The sequence below is a fragment of the Colias eurytheme genome, chromosome 27 (genome assembly GCF_061535395.1).
Source record: "Colias eurytheme isolate Ceu_HAF_F1 chromosome 27, ilColEury1 Martin Lab GWU primary, whole genome shotgun sequence".
Classification (NCBI taxonomy): Eukaryota; Metazoa; Arthropoda; class Insecta; order Lepidoptera; family Pieridae; genus Colias; species Colias eurytheme.
This window is the reverse complement of record NC_143006.1, coordinates 6,732,814-6,753,373: the sequence shown is the minus strand read 5'-3', so window position 1 is coordinate 6,753,373 and position 20,560 is coordinate 6,732,814. Positions and strand designations below refer to the sequence as shown.

General features: G+C 31.7%; 1 protein-coding gene across 1 annotated transcript in view; it reads left to right on the top strand.

The window, feature by feature from the left end:
• nrm (neuromusculin) overlaps positions 1 to 17,396 on the top strand; it is a 385,531-nt gene extending 368,135 nt beyond the window's left edge. Inside the window, exons 19-33 of the mRNA XM_090117221.1 lie at positions 5,573 to 5,699; positions 6,326 to 6,410; positions 6,914 to 7,119; positions 7,536 to 7,618; positions 8,136 to 8,313; positions 8,693 to 8,710; positions 9,161 to 9,295; positions 9,643 to 9,676; positions 11,301 to 12,016; positions 12,452 to 12,550; positions 13,121 to 13,227; positions 13,760 to 14,893; positions 14,963 to 15,644; positions 16,660 to 16,699; positions 17,299 to 17,396. Of these exons, the coding sequence (XP_089973347.1) occupies positions 5,573 to 5,699; positions 6,326 to 6,410; positions 6,914 to 7,119; positions 7,536 to 7,618; positions 8,136 to 8,313; positions 8,693 to 8,710; positions 9,161 to 9,295; positions 9,643 to 9,676; positions 11,301 to 12,016; positions 12,452 to 12,550; positions 13,121 to 13,227; positions 13,760 to 14,893; positions 14,963 to 15,643 (3,603 nt within the window). The 3' untranslated portion in view covers position 15,644; positions 16,660 to 16,699; positions 17,299 to 17,396. The remainder of the gene's footprint in view (positions 1 to 5,572; positions 5,700 to 6,325; positions 6,411 to 6,913; positions 7,120 to 7,535; positions 7,619 to 8,135; positions 8,314 to 8,692; positions 8,711 to 9,160; positions 9,296 to 9,642; positions 9,677 to 11,300; positions 12,017 to 12,451; positions 12,551 to 13,120; positions 13,228 to 13,759; positions 14,894 to 14,962; positions 15,645 to 16,659; positions 16,700 to 17,298) is intronic.
• The last annotated feature ends 3,164 nt before the right edge of the window (positions 17,397 to 20,560 follow it).

The following is a 20,560-nucleotide window of genomic DNA, read 5'->3' as shown; positions in this document are numbered from 1 at the left end:
TTGTAATGGTCTAAAAATGTAAAATTGCTGATCGATGAGTTTCAACTTAATTGACTTAGCTGTTTCAGAGTGTTATTACAGCAGCTAATGATAATATAAATTACATACCTATATAAATAACTTTATGAATTGACAATTTATCTGTTTAAATCAGACGATATATTTTAAATATTCAAGGTGTTATCTGGGGGCACGGTAGTGCCCCCGCCAAGACGAGCCAAGCGAAAGCGAAGCGCACGGGCACTACCTACCTTTTCTCGAAGCGCTTCGACGTTTTTTTGAACCCTCATAACTTGGGTTTGGATTATGCTAGATCAACAAAATTTTCGGGATATATTGTCAATAGTGGACTTATTGAACATATTAAGTTTTAATTACATTAGCTTTTATACTTCAGATTTTATTTATATCTAAAAAACGCTAATTTCGTCACTGACTCACTGATGATCATCAAAATTCTTAAGGTATTTCCTAATGTCCTAGAAAGCTGAAATTTTGTATGTAAGCTAGTATTAGCACACAAACAACAAAAAAATTATAAAACTTGTTACTTTCATCCCCCAACCCCTTAAACTAGGGGATGGGAGTTTGAATGAGACCTGTAATTTTAAATTAAATTTTGATTACGCTAGAGGTCTAATCTAATAATCTAAAACTTGGTTGGTTCCCCTTGGTAATATATAGGGGAACTATATATTTTTAATATATATGTATAGGTACTCCTTGTTAAAAAAAAAAAATTAAAATTTAATCGACATATATTGAGACATACTTCAGATCAGATCATATAAATATGAATGAATAGAAGTGTTGCGAACGTCTCCTGCCTCTGACGTCCACTCAGTAGCTAAAAATAAAAAAAAAATTGTCCTTGACAGCGAGCGCGTCGATTGTCGATTGTCTTGCTACTGATTTAAAAGTGAACATGGATTGTGAAATAGTTTCACTTGAAGTAAATCTTGGACCTTGCCATCATCATGTGTCAGCGAACAGCGAACAGCGAACAGCGAACAGCGAACAGCGAACAGCGATAGCGACAGCAAACAGCGAACAGCGAACAGCGAACAGCGAACAGCGAACAGCGAACAGCGAACAGCGAAAAGCGACAGCGACAGCGAACAGCGAACAGCGAACAGCGAACAGCGAACAGCGAACTGCGAACTGCGAACAGCGAACAGCGAAAAGCGACAGCGAACAGCGAACAGCGAACAGCGAACAGCGAACAGCGAACAGCGAACAGCGAACAGCGAACAGCGAACAGCGAACAGCGAACAGCGAACAGCGAACAGCGAACAGCGAACAGCGAACAGCGAACAGCGAACAGCGAACAGCGAACAGCGAACAGCGAACAGCGAACAGCGAACAGCGAACAGCGAACAGCGAACAGCGAACAGCGAACAGCGAACAGCGAACAGCGAACAGCGAACAGCGAACAGCGAACAGCGAACAGCGAACAGCGAAAAGCGAACAGCGAACAGCGAACAGCCGATTGTCTTGCTACTGATTTAAAAGTGAACATGGATTGTGAAATAGTTTCACTTGAAGTAAATCTTGGACCTTGCCATCATCATGTGTCAGCGAACAGCGAACAGCGAACAGCGAACAGCGAACAGCGAACAGCGAACAGCGAACAGCGAACAGCGAACAGCGAACAGCGAACAGCGAACAGCGAACAGCGAACAGCGAACAGCGAACAGCGAACAGCGAACAGCGAACAGCGAACAGCGAACAGCGAACAGCGAACAGCGAACAGCGAACAGCGAACAGCGAACAGCGAACAGCGAACAGCGAACAGCGAACAGCGAACAGCGAACAGCGAACAGCGAACAGCGAACAGCGAACAGCGAACTGCGAACAGCGAACAGCGAACAGCGAACAGCGAACAGCGAACAGCGAACAGCGAACAGCGAACAGCGAACAGCGAACAGCCGATTGTCTTGCTACTGATTTAAAAGTGAACATGGATTGTGAAATAGTTTCACTTGAAGTAAATCTTGGACCTTGCCATCATCATGTGTCAGCGAACAGCGAACAGCGAACAGCGAACAGCGAACAGCGAACAGCGAACAGCGAACAGCGAACAGCGAACAGCGAACAGCGAACAGCGAACAGCGAACAGCGAACAGCGAACAGCGAACAGCGAACAGCGAACAGCGAACAGCGAACAGCGAACAGCGAACAGCGAACAGCGAACAGCGAACAGCGAACAGCGAACAGCGAACAACGAACAACGAACAACGAACAACGGTGAATGTGAATGTGAATGTGAATGTGAATGTGAATGTGAATGTGAATGTGAATGTGAATGTGAATGTGAATGTGAATGTGAATGTGAATGTGAACATACACAAACACAAACACGAACACAAAAACGAACAACGAACAGCGAACAGCGAACAGCGACCAGCGAACAGCGAACAGCGACCAGCGAACAGCGAACAATATTATTAATCGGATTATATAATGAATGATATCAAGAAATATTAAATTGAACTTATTAGGATTATAGTTTAAAAAAAACTTTTGATTTACATTCAAAAAATATTATATAAATAATTTTTCTTAAATAAGAAGCAAATATTGCATTTAATTTCGACTTAAAAATTTGAGTAAAAACTCCTTATTTAAATAAATTAATTGAAACCAAAATAGAGGTATTTCACTGTTAATGATATCTGGGGGCACGGTAGTGCCCCCGCCAAGACGAGCCAAGCGAAACGCACGGGCACTACCTACCTTTTCTCGAAGCGCTTCGACGTTTTTTTGAACCCTCATAACTTGGGTTTGGATTATGCTAGATCAACAAAATTTTCGGGATATATTGTCAATAGTGGACTTATTGAACATATTAAGTTTTAATTACATTAGCTTTTATACTTCAGATTTTATTTATATCTAAAAAACGCTAATTTCGTCACTGACTCACTGATGATCATCAAAATTCTTAAGGTATTTCCTAATGTCCTAGAAAGCTGAAATTTTGTATGTAAGCTAGTATTAGCACACAAACAACAAAAAAATTATAAAACTTGTAACTTTCATCCCCCAACCCCTGATAGGGGATGGGAGTTTGTATGAGACCTGTAATTTTAAATTAAATTTTTGATGACGCTAGAGGTCTAATCTAATAATCTGAAACTTGGTTCCCCTAGATATATATGTATATGTATAGGTACTCCTTGTTAAAAAAAAAATTAAAATTTAATCGACATATATTGAGACATATACTTCAGATCAGATCATATAAATATGAATGAATAGAAGTGTTGCGAACGTCTCCTGCCTCTTACGTCCACACAGTAGCTAAAAATAAAAAAAAAATTTGTTACAAACAACTTACAAAAAGAAATGAAATCCCACCAAAAACATTTTCATGTAAAATGTTGCCAAGACGAGCCCATATGACTCGCACTGTCAAAAAGTTATCAGATCTCATGTAGAGCCAAGCTTCTAAAACTACACGCCCTAACTCTACAAGGCCTAACTTCACAAACTCTACACCTTAGTCAAAATATGTGGCTTGGCCGTTCGTTACTACAAGAACTATTGTATAACACAAAAGTAATGAACAGTGAATTAATTTTTCACCTTACGCCGATGTGAATGTAGCGAAATGGCCAAGCCACATATTTTGACCAAGGTGTAGAGTTTGTGAAGTTAGGCCTTGTAGAGTTAGGGCGTGTAGTTTTAGAAGCTTGGCTCTACATGAGATCTGATAACTTTTTGACAGTGCGAGTCATATGGGCTCGTCTTGGCAACATTTTACATGAAAATGTTTTTGGTGGGATACATTTTTTAGGTTATGCCCTTTGTTTTTCATTTCAGCCCTCCAGTTTAGACAAACACGTCATCATCAATTTATATATATAATATGTATATCATTATCTAACCTCAAGCAGGTAAGTAATGAGACGATTTATACGATGTATTGCAAATAAAATAAACTGCCTACTAGGTATTCAACACCATACTTACATCGAAGTGGTCTTCACAAAAAAATATAACTATTTTAATTGATATATCTAATATCACTTGGATTTCTGCGAGCTAACTGCAACCACTTTCTACGCATTTTTATATCTTTTGGAGCACATATAAATAGTTTGTCAGGGGTTTTAATAGTTGTATTTCTTCATCCAGGAATTACACACTATCTATAAGAACTCATTTTCTGGTTTTTAAACAGATTAACTTAATTATACTATAATTAAAACAAAAACGAACAATAAGTACTAGGAGCAAGTTGATGTTTACGCCGCTGTGACGTCACCATGGTCGCGAGACGCCATGTTCTTCAAAATTGTGTTTTGGCGGCATATTTGAATATCATGTTTTTATTTTCCATTTTCTCAATTAATAACTACAAAAAATTAAGAAACATGTGTTTTGTGTGCTCTATAAACGTATCTTAATAATTTGAGACAGTTTTCAAAACCTTGTCAAATAGCCTATTGAGTAAAAGTATAATTTCATAGATAACACGTTGAGAAGTTCCCTGTATAAATATTAAACATATCTTGTATAAATACATACATAATATGCCTATAGATCTTTACTCAATTGTTTTATTTTATTGATTTTTTACAAATTTTATTTACACACTATTTTATTTTGCACCAAATTTCGAAACAGTCAGAAATTAATGACGCACATATTATATATACGTTTTAATATAGAATATTTTTTATTTTACAACCTTTACAACTTGATCATTAGGAATTTATTACCTCTATTGTTCAAACAAAAATAAGTTACCGACTTTAAGAACGTGCCGACAATGTAAGTACACTATTGTTTCTTAGAAAACATTTTAGGAGTATACGATAATAAATCTATGACTCACGTAAACACGTGTTTGCTTGATTGGTGTCAGGTGTTCAATTATAATTTTATGAATTCAAAATTTATAAGAATAAACCTCAAACTCTCTGTCCAAACAAAATCCGCCTAAGTCGAAATCCTTTATAAGCTGAAAACGGCAGTGGCCGGCGTAAATATTCAAATAGGTAGCGAGGAGCGAAGCGACGAGCATCTTAGGTTAACTTTTGAACTACCGCACGAGCCGAGCGAGCGAAGCGAGCGAGTTGCAGCAGCGGCCGGTGTAAATATTTAAGTAGGTAGCGACGAGCGTGTGACTAACGTATTTCTTTAATATTGTATATAGTAAATTATTTTTTGAAAAATAAGGACATAAAGAAGTTTCACTTCTTACGTGTGTACTCTAGTACACGCACACATTTTTTTGTCCTATATTTCTTGTGGTACATAATGAAATTTCAAAGAAGTTTTTGTGCTCAGAACACACGCTCTTTTCAGTTACTTTTTAGCTAATTTGTACGGAACTTAGACTTTTACGAACACATTTCTTAGTTTGTTTTTCTATAGGATTGTGCTTAATTATCTTCAAGCGTAGAGTGAACAGGTACCTTCTGGGGAAGTGCGTTCCATATAAGACCACATCTCAGCTTAACATCGGGCGAGATTGTGGTCAAGCACTCCCCTATTCTCAATACAAAAAAAAATATTTTTGAAAATCAGCGGTGTGACAGTATATAATAATATTCTCTTTCAGCACTGGAACATGACAGCATGGGGCGGGGGGTTGTCCCGCGCGGGCTCGGCGGCGCGATATACCTGCAGATCGTCTCGTAACGCGGCCGGACCGCCTGTTAACAGCACCACTAAGTTTGCTGTCGAGTGTGAGTGCACATACACACACACACAAACTATTTAAACATAATATTAGTATGACACGCTATAATATGTATTGACTATCCGACTCCCACCACATAGATGATTCCTGTCACGCACACATAATATACAAATACAAAACCTACAACAATGCCGCCCTGGCATGGTTCACAAAGTTTGCTGTCGAATTTAAACGAACACTTCACACTTCACTATACTCTATATTCTAACACTATAATAAGTAATACACGCTCCAAATTTTAGTACAATCCCTGCAAATGCACCCACGTTTATATACTATCAATACATTAACAACGTCGCTTGTCTGTTTGTTAGTAGCACTACGAAATTCATTGTAGAGCACACTAAAAATTACACTACACACTAAATATACTATGTCACACGCTGTGGCAGTACACCCACGCACACAGTGATATACTATCCCGACATTATTGCGGAACACTTTTTTTTAATCTGACATTATCACCTATACAGATATCCACACAATCAAAAAATACAAGTAAAAGAACAAACACTATTATTACTATTATCTACTTATAAAAAGAGAAGGAAGAAAAATCATCATTAACACTTCTTCGTGATTCTAAACGGAGAAATAACATCTATTTTTCAGATGAACCAGAAAACATAACAGTAACACCAAAAGTTGTATCTGTCATCGAGAACGAAATCCCGGCCAAAGTCGTGTGCTCGGCTAAGTAAGATTTATTTTATATTTATTTAGTATTCTATTCTAATTGATTAATAAACAGATTAATAACCAAAAACTTGACATTGATAAATCAAGTAGCGTAAAGCTGAATAAAACAAAAACAATGAAGGCGTTCAAACGTGTAAAAGTAGTAGGTATGCGTACAGACGAAAAAAAACTCCTATAATTGTTAATTATGCATGGATCTGATTTTTTTGTTAATTTTAAATACTACAATGTGGTAAATTGTTTCATTTAACCCCTATACGACGTAGGGGTTGTAACCCCTTTGTTAATAAATGTAAATTACATGTGAAAATTAAATGTAAATTATTCACGGTACAGAGTAAGATCCCAGGGCCGCCAGACCTCACCTATTTTCTGACGGATAAAATATAATATTTTTTGTAAACATTCTTATTATGATGACTTGACAGGGTATATTTGTTAAGTAAACCAGATAAGAGATGTTAGTTAATCTAGTTAAAAAAAACATACTCCACTTTTCAGAGGATTCCCAATGCCCAGTTACTCCTGGCGCCGAGAGCAACCAAGCAAGAGTTCCGCCAAAGACCACACGAACCAATCTCTCATTCTCTCCTCCTCTAACACTCTCCTGTTGGGCCCAGTGGCGAGGAGAGACGCGGGACACTATATGTGCGAGGCGTATAACCGACATGGAGCTGTTAATACCACCGTGCTGTTGGATGTTATGTGTAAGTCTGTCTCTCTGTTCAAGATATGCTTAGCCTAAAGGGACATTTATAGTTAAGACTGGATCGTAAGTATGTATATTTACGGCTGGACCATGTGTTTGCGACAAAACTAACTTGCAACATAAACAACAAAACGACGTCATAAAAAATAATTAAACTTTTGTTATTGAACTGATACTTATAACTTAATTATGTGGCACGTAAAATATATAGAGCTGTTAATACATAATATGTGTCAGCATACACAAATAAATCCAAAAAATAAATCAGTTAAAATATAATACTACGCACATGAATTATTTAACGTTAAATAGAGTGATAAAATAAATACATAGAGCTGCATTATGTCTCCCTCCGAAGACGATACAGTTATCAATTTTTTTCATAATATTTTATAGATACACTTGATATTTCAGATATCCCCGAATGCGGTATCAAACAGACAGAAATTAATGGCCACCAAGTTTTAGTGTGTACTGCTTATGCTAATCCTAGTGAGGTATGTACTATATTAATCCTATAAACTAGGGCCTAGGCAACAAGTTTAAAAACGTGAAAAACTACTATTTTTATAAATGCGAAAACTTGTGATGATGTATGTTTTTTTACTCTAACTACAAAACTACTGGACGAATTTGGATGAAACTTTACAGTTATATAGGTTATTATACATTACACTAGCTGCTAGTGCTAGTGACTAGCTTAAATAAATATTTGATTTTGTACGCGGGTGAATCTGTGCATGATTAAATATATTATCAACGTTATAAAATAGAAATAATTAATTGTCAATGAATATAAGTACTACAATATGTTTTAACAATGTGTATTAAGCCAACAACGATGATTATTACAATAATGATAATTATTACATTAGTAATGAAATGAAAAGAAATGTGGCTTATTAGCCTCATTTTGACGTGCCAGTCCCGAATGACCCATGCGCATCTTTTTAATATTATTTATTTATTTCATAAAGGATCACCATTTATTTATTTAATTATAATAATCTCCAGGTAACATTCACATGGAAGCTCAAAAACGACAATGACACACTAACAGACGAGAAGATTTGGTCGGAAGGTGTACAGAGCTATCTGCGACTGAGTGACAGTGTCGATGTGTACCGCACCTATTTGTGTTTAGCCGGTAACAGTGTGGGGGTGTCGAGGCCTTGTGAACGGGATGTTATGGGTGAGTTGTAATAAATAAGTTTTTACCTTAAAAAGTTGTTTTTTTTCTTACTTTACATACTGACATGTTACATATTGACATACCTTAAATAAATGAAAATTGTCCGAACCAAAAGTCTACCTACGAGTGTATTGAGCAGAGTTTCAGTGTCATTTTCATAACCAATAACCGAAATTCGGTTCTTGTCACAAAAAATTATATATTCACCATTAACAACCACACTCAATTTTATCATGTTTAAAAATTTTCCGTAACAAAACGGCATAAGTGTGTAAAATGTAGAGTTTTCTAATAAGTGTTATCATTTTCATCCCAACCCATTTATTATAATACTTCGTTTATATTATGCTAAAAATAAATTACTTTTTATCGTTTACAGCCAACTTGGAAAGTTATAGTAAGTACTAAATATGTTACGTGACAAAAAAATGATTTAAAATCATAACAATTATTTGAAAATTAGATTCAATAAAATAATAATGAGAGAAATACGTTGTCATATAAAAGTTTGTAATACGTTTAGACAAAGATTTGCATCTACAATTTATTGTGCTCAAATTTTGACATAATATTGAAGGTTTTTAATGCCTAAAAGTCCATAATTTGTTTAAAGTTGGACAAATTAAAAAATGTTTGTATTACAATTCTTTCACCATAAAAAAAACAGTAATTTTTAAGCGACCCACTTTTTAGTATTTATCCAAATACAACCCACCAACCCCAAAAAATTGCTTTTCTTAAAGAATTTATTTATTTGTGTAGGAATAATTCAACCCTTCCCTAATAATACACTAACATTAACACTAATATTAATATAAATACATTAATATTAATATAAATATTCCAGGTAACAAAGTATGGTGGCGTGACAGACAGAAGCTCCTCCTCATCGGAGGAATAGCTCTCGCTATACTCATCATTACCATCATATTGTGCATTTTGATTATCTGCATTTGTAGGCGAATGCGCGCCAAATCAAAGTGTAAGTTTTTTTTTGGAAAATTTAAAAAAAATGTATTTTTTGTGATTTTTTGTTGTTTTGTGATGTTTGTGTTTTGAGATAGGTTGTTAAACGTTAATTTAAATTAGTGACTTTAACTGTAAATGTTTTTTAATTATAAATTTGCATTTTTTTTACAGTTTGTTGTTGGAATGTTTTGAATTAAAAAAAAATATCTAAAAAGTAAAGCTTTGTTTGAGAATATAGTTAACTAATTAATAAAATAATGTATTATGAATGTTTATTAATTTTACTAATTTATTTTTATTTTTTTATTGTTTCCCGGATGCCGCCTACTAATAAAAAATTCGGACTTTACTAATATTTAGACAATAATCCAGTTGAACTTGAGGAGCGCGAAAAGTAAGTTTTTTTTTATAGTTTTTATAAAATATCTTATTTTTTCCTCCTAATAATGTATTATTGAAAAGTAATTATATAAGTATTCCCTTATTAGTATTATAATTGACTGAGAAGGGTGGATGATGATGATTTTTATTTTTATTTATTCCATATTATATTTATATTATTAAACTACGTAATTTAGTTAATTTAGACACCAGGAATAATAATAAATTATTGATTAATAATATTCCATTAATTTATTAAATTGCATTAAAAAAAATCACCGTTTTTAGCTTTTTCTTACACACCTACACTTATTTAGAAGTGATAAAGAGACAACTAAAAATATGATGAAAAAAATAAGCTTGTGTAAACTGATTGATACATTCAATTTGATTAAAAAATTCAAATAAAAAACGAAAAGAAAACATCATCATCCAACCAAAACCCAGTAGGTATAAAAACCCATACATATAAGTACCTATAATAATATATTTTCCCCATATTATATATATCTATTTATTTACAAATATTTTCAGCGACGCCTTTGGTCCGAGCCGACTCTTGGCACACAATATCCATGCCACACTCAAGATCGCCAATTATTGTACCCTCAAGTTGAGTTTGAGTTTGAGTTTGAGTGTGAGTTTGAGCTTGGACCAATGGCTATTAGGTTTAAGGAGTTATATGCATGATAATAAGTAATAATATAGTAATCCTGAATCCCTTTCAATCTAGGTAATAATACACTACAATAAACACTATAGAATTAACACTTCATACACTTTAATTTTAAATAGAAAAGCTTTTTTATTCTGAAAGTAAAAGCGTAAAAACTTCGTAATCGTTTTTATTGGAAAATGAAATATTATTTTTAAAGATCCTTGTTCAATCCGAGCAGAACCGAAGAAAACTATATTATGTATAAATATTTAAGCAATTCTACCAATAAATATAAAACAAATACTCTATAATTATAGCGAGTAATTAAAAAGAGTTAAGCATTGACATTGCAATTATACAAATTATTTACCAACACACAAAAAAAATACTTTAAGTGACTTGCCCCTATTATACCATCAGTAGAACCCCTCTCGACAAAATACACAACTAACATAATAATCATTGACATATTATAAACCACTACACTCACAATCACATCTAAAAGATAATGAAAAAACTTCCAAGGAATTAACTTAAAAATACTTTTCTAAAACAGTCATTGAAATTAGCACCTTATTACATATCAGTAGAGTTCAAACTCTATATACAATTTTTGATTGTGAGTTTTTTGTTTATTGTTCGTCAAATATACTAACAAATAATAACAATTTGTTCCTACCTAGGTTCCTAACCGCACTAACACCAGATGTCCTAAGACTGACTACCATTAACAACTCAGGTACATTATAATGGAGAATGCTTTCTTTTTAAAAGCGTTTTGTAGTTAATTATATTTAATTTTGCATGGGATTGAAAGCATTCTTCTCTATTTATGTCTGTATTTATGTATATCTTTATGTTTATTTTATCATTTTCTACTAACATGTCTTCACACTTTTTTGTTGTCTTTTTATTTTAAGTGTACATTTAATTTCACATTCATGGCATGACGCTAACATTTATTATTTTGTTCGACTAGTCCGGACGGTAGCTGTTTAAACGAAGTGTCCATAGCTCAATCGATTATATCTCAAGCTTTGCCCGCTTTGTCGCCTAGACTCAGTCTGCTGAGCCCAAAAACGTCGGATAGAACTAGACTAGTAGATTCACAGAATTCACACTTAGAGATGAACAAGTTTCAAGATAGAACCACGAATAGCTTGCAAGCGAGTTTGACACAATTAGAAGCTACAATAAACGCGAATAGAAATAGAAATGAAGATATTAATGAAGAAGAACAATTAGTGAATAAAAATGATAGCGATAAAGTCGAGAATGTTGTGACGCCAAATAAATGGCCGGCGAAACCGGGGGTTTTAGTGCATGTTAATTCAAATCATACGTTGAGTCCCAAAAACCCGGCGAGACTTCAAAGACAACATGTAACAGAAAATAAAGCGAACGAAGAAAGCAATTTGGGGCTATTGGAAAGAAATAAAATCGAAGATGATAAGAAAACAGAATATTCTAAGAAAAGTGGGAAACCAAAGAATTCGCAAAACTTCGTATCTGGAATTATTAGGAATTTTAGACGAAAAAGTGACTCTTCAGATGATGAAAGTGGGAAATATAAAAAAATAAATAAAACAAATAAAAGAGCGGTGTCCTTAATGAGCTTGAATAAAAACTATGGGCCAAAGAGAATACGATTATTGTTTCAGAGTGAAACACCCAATGTTATAGTTACTGAAGGAGGTAGTTATTTTTCATACGAAACACAGTTTTTTCACGTTATTTTAAATAATCATCAAAACATTCACTTACACGAAACAGTTTAATTTGCACCTTCTCTGCATGAAGCACAGCTTTTTAATGCTTAGAACTTAATATAAAAATGTCTTAAATTCTGTACTATTAAAAATATTTTTAAGGGAATTTTAAAGAAAATTTCTTATACTACCCTCAAAAAAAATATTTTTAAGGGAATTTTAAAGAAAATTTCTTATACTACCCTCAAAAAAAATATTTTTTAAGGGAATTTCAAAGAAGAAATTTTCTACTACCCTCGATAATCTTTGGTTCGAGTTAAGCCTTTTAAAGGTTTTTCTAAAAAGACATTTATATTAAGTTCTAGCACGTTTTTGCTTGATAATTTTCGTGGCATTTTGTTTTATTAATGGCATGTTTTAGTTGTGTCGTTCAAAAGGCCTGAGAGAATGTGTGTGAACGCTAGAACGGAACCGAGTAAAATCCAGAAAAATACGAGAAAACGGAAAAAACCCGGTGACAGTAAGTTTGCATGATTTATGTACCTTAAAAATTTGTAATTTTCCTACGTATTCCTCTATTATTTTTATGACTTTTTTAAACTGTTAAATATTATAGATCTTATTTCTATTGATAATTTTTATGGTTTTCATTATACCTATTTTTAAAGTGATTAAGATATGTGATTATTTTTAGATTCTGATTGGTATAAATAAATATTACAATTTTCCCTCGATACCGAAGTTATCCATTATAAAAAAAATACGTCGTTTTTTTCAAAATTATTACGATAATGTATTTAAAATTAATAATATTTGTTTGGTTACAACACATTACGTCTGGTACACGGTTATCTTAATCAAGATTGGTCGTGGTTGAAATTCTTTCTATTTTTAATTGTTATCTACATGGAAAACTATTGTTACTTATAAATAATTGAGAGAATAAATGTGATGAAATAAATGGAAACAGTTTTAAATTCCATAATTTATATTTTCGTTCGGTATCTCTGGGTATTAGGATTTCTAGGTACTTGCCCGATTAAAAAAGAAATTCTAAATTAAAATTAATTCCTAATATTAATAATTACAGGCCCAGCTACGAATGGAATAGATAATGCAGCAAACGGCCTCGGAGCGGACAACCCCGGGCTGTACGAGAACCTTCCGTTCCACGGCTTGCAACAACCGCCTAATAAGGTAATTTAAAAAATATATGTAAAAATTAATGTTGGTTAATGTGTGTGGAAAAGCGATTTATGTATTTGTATTGGGGAAATGTGAAGATAGAAGAAATCCAAATAATGGAATTAAGTTAAGCAATGAAGATAGTTAAAAGTTTATTTGAAATTAAACATGGTTCAGATTTACTATTTATTAGAAATGTCCATCAATATTGAATTCCCTTACTAAATAAATAAATCGCTTTTCTCCTTTTTGTCGCAATCCAAATCTAATTACTATAAATGTATCATGCATCGCTAGATCTTTTTTTTTAATAGTTTGACAATATCATTACTTAATAATTAAGGTTTAAGAAAGACCTTTCTCTATTATTAAGAATAATATGCAATTACAATCGTAAAAGAAATTAATGCAACTCAAAATATGTATGTCAAAGTTATTTCTTAAACCTTTCCTTTTACCTTACCTAGCATGATTTAATTTTATTTAACCTTGTGTTCGCTTGAAATATTAATTTGCATTTTTCTTTTCATGTCATTTTGCTTAGCCAGTACAAGCTATACAGCCTAGAGTAATCGAACCAAAAAAAGGCACGAGCGTTGAAACATTGCAAAAACAATTAAAGACGAACCCTTCGTTTGCACCAAGGGTTGTTTGTCCACCCTTTGTACAAAATACTGGAAATTATCAAACTACAAATTCAAGTTTTTCAACATATGGAATGCCAGTATTATCGCCGATACAACAATTATTTCCTCTACAACAAACTGTATTGGTCAACCCGTATTTACCTCCAATGCCGAACTCGTATCTAAAACAATTTCCAACTATAGATGAAGAAACAAATGAATCAGATACAAGAAAATTCAGTTCGTTGAACACGAGAAATATCAAAACGAAACCAAAGTTTCAATCTATGAGAATTGTTAGAAAACGGAATATAGAAAGATTCTATCCTAATACAGAATATGGGGAAAATTTCAATGAAATTAATAATAATAAAAGTGATAACGAAGATAAAATAGATTCTGAAGATAATATTTATGAAAATTATCCATCTTTACTACAATTTAAATCAGATATAAGTGGTGTTGAAAAATTTGAGAATCTCACAGATTCGATTCAAGTGTACGAAGAAAGTATAGACCAAGAGAAGGATATAAGTGCATCTGTAACATCTTTGAATAGACCAGTACCTGCTCCTAGAACTAAAATAACTCCATTATCATCTCCGTTGAAAACCGATCACGTTTATGTTAATTTATCTATGCCTTTGATAAATACGACTTCATTACGATCAATAGATACTATAGACGCTCCCATGAGAAGCACGAAATCTGAAGAAAATATATCAAAATTCAGTACAATAAGGAAAATCGATTTTGATAAAGCTGAAACGTCAGATGACGATGATAAAACGAATAATGCATTAGATTTGACCAAACCAAACATAGTTGGAGCTACACCAAAAAGAACATTGACAACTTTACCGTCAACATCATTAGTGAAATCCGTAGTGAACCAATTGAACGACCAAAACATGAACAAAGTACCAAAAAAACAAGTGATCGAACCAAAAACTTTACAAATACCAAAACTAACAGAGAAACCCGTGCCAAAGAGAACATTAAAACGCAGTAGTTCAGTGTCAAGTAGCGTAAATAGTAGTGAAGTAGAACAGGTATAGCATCACTCATTATAACATCATTCCGTGTGTGTATTGTGACTAACATACAAATTTCCCTTTCAGAACACTAACCACCAATATCTACAAAAACGGAATCACTTCCCGAACATTAGCAAAGGGAAAAACAAGAAAAACTTCCAAATACCGCTTCAGAAACATCACAGTTTTTGTTATTTCCAACCGATTAGAGTAGACAAGCGTATTCCAGTAGACCAAGAAAGATCATATAATAACACTATAGGTCCCATGATATACCAACCGACAGACACACAATATTACACTAAAACATTAAACAGAACTAGAGAGAAGAACACCCAAAATCTAAATCGCTTAAAAAAGTCCGAAAGTCTTCGAGAAAAATTGTCCTGTGTAGGCGTTTACGATAATTACGAAAAACCGGATTACCCGGAACCGGATTTTAACGATTCCGAACGTAAATCGTACTTGCATTTATTAAAAGGGAATTACATATCAAATTCGTCTCGACACATAGAATCAGAATATAACACGAATATTAGAGAGGATAAGCCTAAGAATAAGAAGTTAGTGTACGCAGATTTAGCGCTAGGTAATCATAATTTAAAATTTAAAAATACAGTCAATTCTAATAGGCATTTGTACGATACGTACACTATAGGTAGTGAGGGTAGTAAGGAAAGTAGTAAGTGTAGTGTGGGGAGTAGTAGGAAGCCGCAGCCGAGAACCGAATACGCGACCCTTAAGTTTAACGAGATAGATGTTTAAGGTGAGTTTACTAACATTTTGTATGTGTTTTTGTTTTAATTGATTAAATTAAGTTAACTAAGTATCGTATCATTTTGACCATTTTTTTCAACTTGTGAAGTTTAAAGTTTTGTTTTCATATATTATTTTCGAACTAGATTAATATCTAGTGCGAAAATAATATCTAGTATGAAAATAATATATATATAATCATGGACGTATAAAAAAAGACGGACGGTATATCGCCTAAACATTGAGTGAAGCCTAGTAATGGCGGCGAAACATCCATGTGTGTGTGCCATGTTGCCATGGCAACAGCTGTGTTGATGAAAATGGCGGCTGTATTTTTTTCTATAAATTTTGCCGTAATAATTTTGTCAATAAAACATAAAAGAAATAACTTGCTTCCCTGTGGAATGTAATCGCTTGTGTTTTGTTATTTAAAATTGTACTGTTGCGACACCATTTAACCACGCAAGACGGCATTTTAAATATTTTTTGTGAAACAGTGACGCAGTTAATCAGTCGGTAGTTCACGACGTAATGGCGGCCGACTAGCTTACTATGGTGAGAGTGTGTGCGTGTTTATTGTCTTTACACGATCGCTAGCTTACTATGGTGGCTTCACGTTGTTTGTTCGTAATACGGCGTCCGTCTTTTTTTATACGTCCATGTATATAATAATATAAATCTTGATTCATAAGATTATACAAAAAAGTAAAGGATGTAGAAACAAATGAACAGCGTACGCTAGTGTAAGAGTGAGATAACATTGTATTTTTCAGTAATGAGCAAGAGAGATGACAATCCTATAGGCTATAACTCACGAATTTTTCATTTTTTTGACATTGCATCGCCAAGAAAATTTTCCTGTGTAAAAAAAACACAGTTTTCTTTTTTGCGTTTTTAATCAAGAAAACCACTAGAGCCGCGTAGCGTATTAACAAAAAATATCATCTTTTAATTCTAATGCATTTCTTTAAAAATATCAAAAGAGGCATGGTTTATGTGTTGTGACGTTTTATTTTCTTTTCTAGGGCCGCTTAGCTAAGAGTGACACGTACATTTATTAAAAAAGGTAATTTTTTCATCATTCTATAACTTGCTTCTATTGAGCTTCAAAAAATTCTAATAAAGCTTTGCTATTTCTAATCTAACATACATACGTATAACTTTTTGTGTATAAAATAATATGATTAATTACGATTACAATACAATACGATACGATTACAATAATTTTATTATTAAAAATTAATATCAATGTTTTTTCACAACAATTAATTTCTTTGATTTTTTTTGACTTAATTACAACTGAAATAATAATTAACATTCGTGGCTCTAGTGAGGAAATCTTTTTGTCACTAAATTTCTATTTCTTAACTTGTCGTAAAGTACGTAAACAATTAAAATAACAAATAAAGTATGAAAATATATTTAAAAAGGGTCGAATGAGCTATTAGGAGCTATCTGCTATATTTATAATAAACACAACAACACGTTTCAGAAATGCTCATCTTTCATAGATCATAAGTATTTTGCATAAAAAAGTATAACCAATCCCCTTATTTTTATGATTACAAAATCGATTGTTGTCTTCTATAGGTATCAGTATTATTTAAGCAACAACTTTCAACATTTTTATTTATTTATATTCTAATAATAAATATATTTTCCCCAGCCTTTCAGGCCCGAAGACCAATTTATATACGCCGACGCCGACATGAAAGACTATGGGCCGATCAACTACAAAGCTGCCTCCATCTACGCGCAAATGAAAAAGGTTAAAGATCAACAGAAAATGCAGGAAATATACGAGAAACAGAACCCCGATGATGATATGCTTTGATTTTTTTTAAATAAAAAATTTTGGCAAAATTTTTATTTTTTGTAATTTTTTGTGGTAATTCTTTGTAATTATTGATCTGTAACATGTAATCTTATGATTTAAATAAACATTGTACTGAAATAATTAATTTTATTACCTCTTATTGTTATTACAAAGTAATTTTTCGTAAAGCATAACCTAAGAATTGACCAACGGTTCACAAAACCAAAGATAATCAACCCCAAATGTATGTACATTAAACTACTATAGACAAAGTGTAAATAAATGTAGTTTTCATAAAATAATCTGCGAATAAATTAGGATAAAACACGAAATTAGATAATTATTTATTTTCATTGCGTTTATTTTTATAATATGATTTCATCATACGTAAATAATGCATGTTAAAACGCTTAATTAATAATTTTAATTTTTTTGATTTTAAGTTCCTTCACTTAGTAATGGAAACTGCAAAGCGAAAGTATAAAAATATGTCCAATAAAATAATACATTGACGAAAAATAATTACAATAGAGAATTTCTGGGTTCGATTCCCAGTGAACTATCCAGATATTTTTACATCATATAATATCTGCATCATTTCTTTATGTAAAGAAATATTCACAGTTTTTTTTTATATATTCGATCAGTAAAAATATATTTTTCGCTTTCCAGTCTCCAAATTTATTTTATAACGTATCACGACCTTTTTAATTAATAAACTTTAAACTGTCAGAACAACTCTATTAATCTACAAAAAACTATGAAAATTATTATTTTATCACTGAAATAATAATAATTATGAATTGATAAATTAATAATTATTATTAAAAGTACCTAATTAAAAAGGTCGTGATATTTAAATGAACCACTATTTTAGATCACTATTTCCGTCCAAGCGGGATTTTTTAATCGTTATCCACCCAATTATTGTAAATTATTGTAATCGAACTGTAATAGTATAATAAGTAAAATTGCTAAGATTCTATGTATTTTTCATTTAGTCGCATTATATCTATGCTAGAACCTAAATGACAAAAAAATCACCAAATGGCAAATTCAAAGCGAGAGCATAGAACCTAACTTTTTGAAGTGGGTTAATTTAAATAATTAAAAAATCACTAAAAAATATATACGTATTTAAAGTTATGAATTTAAAATCATCGCCAGTAACATAATATAATAATTATTTTAATACTGAAAAAAATGTGTTTAAAAACTTTAGCATAATAACATAATGTGACTAAAATAAATACATCAGTATCTATACGTTTAACTGTTAATAATTTAAAATAGTTCTACAAAATACTAATTTGTTGAACTAAATTATATTTAACTAACAGTGTACTTATTAGTAAAATAACTCAATTGAATGTGTTATAAAATAACAATTGTTTAAAAATAGTGAGTGTATTTTGTAAAACTTTAAACCAGATTTAAAACATGATTAATTATCAAAAATCCGCCAAAAACCCTTATTTTTAAAGTATGTATTATGATTTTATTTTATGTTCATGTGCATTTAAATAGACTTTATTTATGTAACTCTTGAAAACGGCTCGACAATTTCCAATAATATGTCTGTATTAGACTCTATATTAAAAAAAAATCTTACGAAAAACATGGAGTGCTGAACAAAATTGTCTAAAAAATCTAAAATATCTTACAAATCTATAAGTTAATATTTCAATCTTAATAATAAATCCTGTTTTAAACCAAAAAAGTGCATACAAAATATACTCACAAAAAATCTAAATAACACAAAAAATGTGTTAGTCTGTAGTTACGGCCCATAGTGTGATTGGCATTTATTTTCCTGTAAGGAGTTTTTATTTGCATTAATTTAATTGTTGATTTTTATTAATACTATTCAATTTGGTGTGGTACAATGAAATTTTCTTTGATTTTTATGTCATTTTAAATTCAAAAAATTTACGTAATAAAAAAAAATCTTAGTATGAAATATAATTATTATTGTTTAAGGTCTTTATTTTGTAGTACTTTTATTCTACACTAGTTATACGTCCTTTGGTTTAATACTATGTAGATGAAAGAATTTTTAAAATCATCTCAGTAGTTTTCGAGTTTTTTCGTTGCAGAGAAACAAACATACACTCAAAATATTAATATCTAAAAAAATTGTTGTACCACACCAAAACTATTTTAAAATACGAAACTAATGTCTAGTAAAAATAAGTTTTAATGTACTAATGTAAATATAACAATCTGAAAGTAGAGCCGAAATTATCGACTGTGTTTTTAGATTTAAATTCAGATTTGAAACGGCACTGTAGTGCTTAAATTAATATAAATAATGTGAAATAAATACTGATTTAATTATCATTGCATTAAAGTTAAACAAAAAATATTTTTTTTATTTCTCTTTGTCTTTCTGTTCTTTGTATTTTTGTCTGTTAATAAGTACGGTCTAATAAAAAAATTCAATTGATATTTTATAACAATAAAAAGGCTTTGGATAACTACTTAAAAATATCAAAAGAAGCTTTTCTAATTGTTTTGTTGTACTTTGTAAGTCGTATTTACTTATAAGTAGATAATATAAATTAATGTATGAATTAAAAAGGATTGAAAGATCGAATATTTTTCAATCTTTTTATCTTTTTCAATTCGTGTTTATTTGATTATTGATGTATTTATTTCACATTGTAAACAACACTAGATACAATTAGAAATTTTGTACATAATACTTGTTATAATATTAGTGTTAATAAAATTTATGGATTTTTTATTTGTGTTTTTTTTTATTCCTTGATTTTCATGCCTTTTATACCTATCAGTATTCATAAGTATAAAAATCCCGACTGTGTTTGCAATACAACTCCTCTGAAACGGCTGGACCGATTTTGATGAATTTTTGCCTATAGATAGATCTTAAAATAGGTCATAAAAGGCTATTTTCTTACCCCTTAAGGCAGAACCTTCTATAAAATAAATTTATCAGTAAAATATGTATTTATTACTTCCATCTCCTTTTCATAGATCATAGAGGTATAATAATAAAACAACAGTATATATAAAAAACGTATTTATTGTTTTCCTTAATATCTATGTACATAACCTATGTTATCACAGCCATATTTTGAAATTAAATC